We start from the raw sequence: 7,525 nt of genomic DNA, 5'->3' as shown, positions 1-7,525 counted from the left end.
ATCAAGCACAGTAAAATACAATACAAACAAAATGACAGATAATATGCGGCAACAATCGCAGTAAAATTATAATACGAACAAAATTACTAGAAGAAACAAGTTGAGTTTATATAAATTAAAGAGCAGCATAAAAAGATGAATGTACTCAATTCACTAAGTGAAAATTTAGGGTATTACAATAAGAGTACAATGCTAAGTTCACTGAATGACTAATTAGGCAGGTTCATTCCCTTCATCTGGATGGATGGGGACTTGTCTTTTTGGGACATCATCCCTGCACCAACTAGCTTCATCAATCTGACTTTCAAGGTGTATATCATGTAAACCAGTATCATTTTGGCCTTTATTTACATTATCATTTTCAACATCACACCAGTCCCGTGGTAGGCGCTTGATAACATTATACAACATCTTATCAACCGGGTCTTCTATGTAGAAAATCTGTTGTACTTGTGAAGCCAATACGTAAGGATCTGACTGTTGGCATAATTTATTAAAATTAACCCTAGTCAGCCCATACACATCCTTTTCTTCTTGATACCAACAACACTTAAATACGACAACTGAAAATTCACCCCAGTAGTCGACTTCTACTATTTCTTCAATTGCCCCATAGTAATTGACATTGCCAACTGTTGGGTTCTCATCTTTTGAACTAGCAAAACTTGTAGTCAAAGCCGTAAAAAAAAACCACTGTTCTGTGTTTTACATTTGGCATCTCTGTTCTTTGAAAGGAATCTATATCCATTGATTACATATCCACTGTACTCCTTAGCTACTCTATTAGGCCCCATCGCAAGCACTTCTAGTTCTCTCGAAATGTTCAGTTTATTTGTAACATGTTCCTTCATCCACTTCCAGAAATTGTCATTATGTTCTCTCTCCCTTTTATACCTTTTCAATTTTGCTTGACCAGCAACTAAAGCACGATGCTCCCTACATTAATTATTTAGTTTAAAAAATTTGGAACAGAACGCTAGTTCTACAATAAGTAAAATAAAGAACAAGTAAATACTTACTCAATTAAAGACTCTATCTCTTTATTTCCGTTGTTAAATAAAATATAGCGATGAATTGCCATCCATTGAGATTCTTTCAAATGAATTGATTTTCCATCTTTATTTCTTCTCGTACCAATATGGTACTCTAATTTTTCTGGACAACTTCCAAATTTAGCAGGCTTTGTAATTTTTGATCCCGAATCGCCACCCAAGAATCTTGAGCAAAATGGCAAGCCTTCTTCCGCCAGGTAACCCTCAGCAATAGATCCCTCTGGTTTGCTTCTGTTTCGCACATAAGACTTTAATTTACACAAATAGCGCTAAATAGCAAACATGGAGCGAACGTGTGTCGGTCCACCATATTGCACTTTACTGCATAAGTGAACTAGTAAATGTACCATTATGTCGAAGAAGGCATTCACAAATATATTCTTAAATTGACAAAGGATTTCCACAATTTCTTGTTGCAGCCTTCGAAGTTCATTCAAGTCGATAACTTTGCTCCAAATACCTCTCAAAAATGCCCCTAGTCTGATAAAAACTGTCGCAACTTCAGGTTTTAGTGATTTTTTCACCGCAAACTGTAGCAAATAGTGCAAGAGAAAGTGAGCATCATGGCTCTTATAGCCAGAGATTTTCCTCTCTTTCGTGTGCACATATCGACTGATATTTGATGCACTACCATATGGCAATTTCACATTTTTCAGTACTGCGCAAAATAAATCTTTCTCTTTATTTGTCATATCAAATACGGCAGCCCTAATTTCAAGGTGTTTCCCATCAAGTGATCGAACATGATGAAGGGCCTTCCTAATGCCAAGTTCTTGTAAATCTAAACGTGCATTCACATGGTCCTTTGTCTTGCCAGCCATATTTAGCTGAGTGCCAAGAATGTTGTTACAAACATTCTTCTCAATATGCATTACGTCGAGGTTGTGTTGATGCAAATTATGACTCCAATATGGTAAATTGAAAAAAACTGACTTTTTCTTAAGGGGGAATCAACCTTCCTCACCTTTTTTCGTCCTGGTTCCTTCTTCTTTTTTCCAAACTGATTTTGGAAATTAGACAGCAAATCTTCTATGTCTGTTCCTGACAGAATTGCAGGGGGTTGTCTCATTTCTATTTGTCCGTTGAACCTTCTTTTGTCAAACCTCCACTTATGATCGGGATCGAGAAACTTCCTATGATTCATATATCACATGTTTTTACTATATTTTAGGTACATGGAAGATGTCTCATAATTACAAACGGGACACCCTAAGTAACCCTTCGTGCTCCATCCCGATAACATCGCATATCCTGGGAAATCGCTAATTGTCCAGAGAATACTTGCACGTAAGATAAAGGTTTGATCAGTAAAGGCATCATAGGTTTGTATGCCTTCATTCCATAATTCTGTCAACTCAGCCACTAGAGGTTGCATATAGACATCGATGCTATTTTTAGGAGAATCTGGACCAGAAATAAGAGTTGACAGAATGAGGTTTTCTGGCTTCATACACAACCAGGGTGGAAGGTTGTAATTGACCAAAACAATTGGCCAAGTACTGTGATTTGTATTCATGGTACGAAAAGGGTTAAAACCGTCAGCTGTTAAACCTAGCCTGATGTTTCTATTTTCTGACGAGAACTGGGAATATCTCGCATCCATTGTTTTCCAAGTTTCGGCATCAGCGGGATGTCTAAGTTTCCCATCCCTTTGACGTCCAACTGCATGCCATACCATAAGTTCCGAAAAATCTTTACACATAAAGAGTCGTTGCAGCCTTGGCTTTAGTGGAAAATACCGCATCACATTCGCCGGGACTTTGTGAATCACCTTCTCCAGATTACTGTCTGAAGTGCCTTTATTCTCGCATACAATCCATCTTGAAAGGCCGCAAGTTTTGCAAGAGTCCTCTTTTTCATCTTCACCCCAATACAACATACAATGGTTAGGGCATGCGTGTATTTTTTTATTAATCGAGCCCTAACTCTTTAATCACGTTCTTTGCAGCATAGGAAGACAATGGTATATTTGCCTCTGGAAACGCATCTCGGATCAGCTCTAGTATATCCCCGAATCCTGACTCTGTAATTCCGTGAACACATTTTAAGGAATAAAGTCGGACAATAAAACTTAATCATGAGAATTTTTTATAGCCTGGATATAAAGGTTGTTTTCCCTCCTCATAAAATCTTTTAGAATCAACAGTTGGTCCATTTGTACGGTCCAGCATCTCATCTAAATTATCTCCAAAATGTATATTATTCTCCCAGTCCATATCTTCATCGTCACTACCATTATTTGGACTTAAAATCTGTGAAACTTCTACAATCCAGTTCACATATAATGGGTAAGGACCACTACATATGAGATGATCGTAGATAAATTCTCAACGCTGCCACTTACTATTTTTACAATTCCGGCAAGGGCATGTCATTTCATCACCTACTGCCAATTTGGGGAAGGCATTATCCAAAAATGCATTAACCCCTTTCCTATATCCTTGACTATGCTTTGGAAGGTATATCCAAATATTTTCATCCTCGTCCATTACTACAATTAAGAAGCAGGATAATGTTATACTAAAAGGGTAAGAAAGGCACCAAAGTAGCCTAGTTCACGTACAAAGACTAGTGAGCTAAAAGAACTACATTTAATATGTATTCCTTAATATATAACTTAACTAGATTACTAATTACATTGATACAAGACTAAAAAAGCAGGCCTGTATCACATCCCATATCGATACTTATCAATTAATAGACATTGTATCACATAATAGTATGAACATATGGTGTTCATACTTCATACACAACAACATAAACAATATATGTACTTATGGTCACGTCCCCGAGTCTAACCCCCTCTCTTCTCTCGTGTTCAACAACAATAAATAATAATGTTCAATAATTATTGCATGCAATTCGTGAATGCTCCCACCATACTTTTTTCAATTTCTGCCTAATCCTTCATTTACTTGTAACTTGTAAACTTTAGTAGTACACTAGTAATACTTAGGGGCCTGAGCACTAATAGAAGGAATTACAAGAGCCAATAAAAGTGCAAAAACAGTATTCACAAATAGATAAATGCAACTATATATATAGAACAAACAGATGTTGCCTCCACTTATTTAAAACAAATAAATACAACTATTCTGATTTTAAAACCGATATGCCTATTATAGAGAGTAACAGCCTTTCATGGTTGACAAAAAAACACATAACATATAACAAAAAAACACCCAATAGCAAATACTTCATAACATTCATGTATAACAAAACGACTGAACAAAAAATGCAGAACATTCATAACATTATGCAAATACGCATATAACCCAATACCCCCGTATCGATAACATATAACAAAAAAAACCCAATAGTAAACACCCAATAGTAACATATAACAAATATGCATAACATATAACATATAACATGCAAATACGCATAACATTCAATAGCCCCAAATCGATATCCCTAACATTCATGTATAACAAATATGCATAACCCGAAGTAACAAAGGTTTGATACCTGCAAATCGAAGCTCGACCCGACTGAACAAGCACCAACCCGACTAAATAAGCTCCAACCCGACTGAACAAGCTCCAAACCCTAATTTAAATCAAAACAAGAGACCAATTAATTAAAATATAAAAAGAGTAAATTAAACAAAAAGCCCTAATTTCAAAAACCCCTGATTTTAAAAGCCCTAATTTGAAGAACCCAAAGCCTCAATCGTTAATCGTTAAATCGTTGATTTGCAAGAATAAGAGAGAGTTGAGAGCTTTACGAGAGAGTTAGAGTGAGAGCGAGAGCGAGAGAGAGAGAGAGAGGGAGAGATAGAGTGGGTTAGAGTGAGAGAGAGTGAGTTAGAGTGAGAGAGAGTGAGTTAGACTGAGAGGGAAATGGTTAAAGTGAGAGAAGCAACTAGTTTTGCCGCCCAGCTTTTTCATGGGGTTCCGTGTAAATTTTATTAATTTTTGTTAAATAAAAGATTATATTTATGTTTAGGTGATTTAAATATATATTATTTTCATAATAAAATATTAAATTTAAATTTTTTAAGGATATATTTTAGCATATTAAAATGAATAAGGCATTTATAAATTAAACTTTTATATTTTATAAAAAAAATCAGTTTATTTGAAAATAAATATAACTTAAATAATTATTTTAAAATTTTTATTGAAATTAGTAATAAATTTTTTTATAAATGACCTAAGGCAACATATCCTTGCATGTTGCTATAGGAAACGTATGTTTTTCAAATGTAACACCACTTTGTACCTAAGGTAACATAAAAAATGAAGTGTTGTAGTAGATCAAAACTAGCATACCTAATGTAATATTATTTAGCAACACCCATTTACGAGATGTTCCCGTAGGTCATTTATGGTGTAGTGTCTCATGAGTGTTTTAATATTGTTAATTGAAGTGTTATTAAAGTGATTAATTAAGTAATTAATTGTAGTTAATATTTAGTCAACAATTCTAAGTGTTAGTGTCTTAACATTGAGAAGTAATCATACGTTGGTGCGTGAGTTTAATTAAACAATAATTAGTCTGAGTCTCTGTGGGAACGAACTAGAAAGTATTCTATATTATTTGCGAACACGTATACTTGTGTGTATAATGCCTCATAATTTGACCTCAGCTCAAAAGAAGAAGTTTCTGCATGAGGTGAAGTGGTATATGTGGGATGAACCATATTTGTTTAGACAGGGAACTGACCAGATCATCAGAAGATGTATCCCGTTCTGTGAGACGGAGGGGATATTACGAGACTGCCACTCCACAGTTTATGTGGACACTATGGTGGTGAGAAGACGGCAGCTCGTATTCTACAAGCAGGTTTTTTCTGGCCTACTTTGTTTAAGGATGCGCATCAGTTTGTTTTAAGGTGTGATCGCTGTCAAAGAGTGGGAAATTTGACGAGAAAGGATGAGATGTCGTTAAATTATATGCTGGAAGTCGAGGTCTTTGATGTTTGGGGAATCGATTTCATGGGGCCTTTTGTCTCGTCCTGCAAAAATTAGTACATCTTGCTGGCAGTCGATTATGTCTCAAAATGGGTAGAAGTTAAAGCTTTACCGATAAATGATGCAAAGGCAGTGTTGAATTTTCTTCATAAGCAGATTTTCACAAGGTTTGGAACGCCTTGGGTAATCATAAGTGATGAAGGGTCGCATTTCTGCAACCGTAAGTTCACTTCTATGATGCAGCGTTATAATATGAATCATCGAGTTGCTACTGCCTATCATCCGCAAACAAATGGTCAAGTGGAAGTGTCTAACAGAGAGATCAAGCGCGTTCTAGAGAAGGTTGTTTGTCCGTCCAGGAAGGATTGGTCTTTAAAGCTCGATGAAGCTGTTTGGGCCTACAGAACAGCATACAAAACTCCACTTGGTATGTCCCCGTTTCAACTGGTGTATGGTAAGGGATGTCATTTACCTGCGGAGTTTGAGCATAAGGCCTATTGGGCATTGAAAAAGTTGAACCTGGATTTAGATGCAGCTGGTAAGAAGAGAATGCTTCAGCTTAATGGATTTGATGAATTCCGACTTCAAGCGTACGAGAATAACAAAATATACAAGGAAAAGGTGAAGAGGTGGCACGATAGGAAGCTACATCCTAAGTTATTCGTGCCGGGGCACCAAGTTCTCTTATTCAACTCTCGTCTCCAACTTTTTCCTGGAAAGTTGAAATCAAGGTGGTCTGGACCTTTTATTGTCAAAACTGTGTTTCCATATGGAGCGGTGGAAATTTTTGAGAATGATCTGGACCAAGCATTCAAGGTTAATGGTCAGCGTTTGAAGCACTACTATGGGGACATGGCAAACCGAGAAGTGGTTAGTGCCATTTTATTATCAACTTGAGGAAGGTACGCAACGTCAAGCTAATGACGAAAAACAAGCGCTGCGTGGGAGGCAACCCATGATTTGTGGTTACAGGAACCCTTAGAAGTTAATAACCTATCCAAAACAAAAAAAAAATCAGAAAAACGAGGTTGAAATTTTTTTTTCCAGTGACCCCCTGAGTGTAGCTGAGCGACCGCTCAGAGGTCGGCTGCTAGATTTTTTTTTAAGTCATAAAAAATCCAAAAAAAATCAGAAAATAAAAAAATAAATCACAGCCCATAAACCCACGAATTATTTTCCTATTACCCCATGATTTTATCCCTCAACCCCACTCCTAATCTAATTTTAACCTAATCCAAACCCTATATATACATACACCTATCCTACATATCTCCCACAAAACTTCTACACTCAAACTCTCTCCCAAGCACAAAAACACAGTTCTTAAACAATTTTATTCAGATTCAATGGCACCCAAGAGAGCAAGAATTATTGATAGCAGCAGCACAGTCCCTACTGCTGATTCATCGAGGGGTACAGCTGCAAGGCATCGGTTGAATGACAGAGCTGCGGAGGAGGAGTACACTAGGCTTTTGGGGAAGCCGATTCTGAAGGAGAGAGGGTTTTTACCATCGGGGAGGGATGGAGAGTTGCTACCTATGATTGCAGAGAAGGGGT

The 7,525-nt window shown here is 36.8% G+C and overlaps 1 protein-coding gene across 1 annotated transcript; it reads right to left on the bottom strand.

Annotated features, from left to right (window-relative positions):
• Window positions 1–213: 213 nt before the first annotated feature.
• On the bottom strand, window positions 214–2,931 carry LOC141680162 (uncharacterized). The gene is made up of 6 exons (XM_074486461.1): window positions 2,294–2,931; window positions 2,017–2,185; window positions 1,400–1,879; window positions 1,020–1,300; window positions 769–936; window positions 214–655 (listed from the first exon to the last, which is right to left on the bottom strand). Exons 1-6 carry the CDS (start codon window positions 2,929–2,931, stop codon window positions 214–216), a joined length of 2,178 nt encoding a protein of 725 aa, XP_074342562.1.
• Between the last annotated feature and the right edge of the window lie 4,594 nt (window positions 2,932–7,525).

Source organism: Apium graveolens, chromosome 8 (assembly GCF_009905375.1).
Source record: "Apium graveolens cultivar Ventura chromosome 8, ASM990537v1, whole genome shotgun sequence".
Taxonomy (NCBI): Eukaryota; Viridiplantae; Streptophyta; class Magnoliopsida; order Apiales; family Apiaceae; genus Apium; species Apium graveolens.
This window is presented reverse-complemented; position numbering and strand designations above follow the sequence as displayed.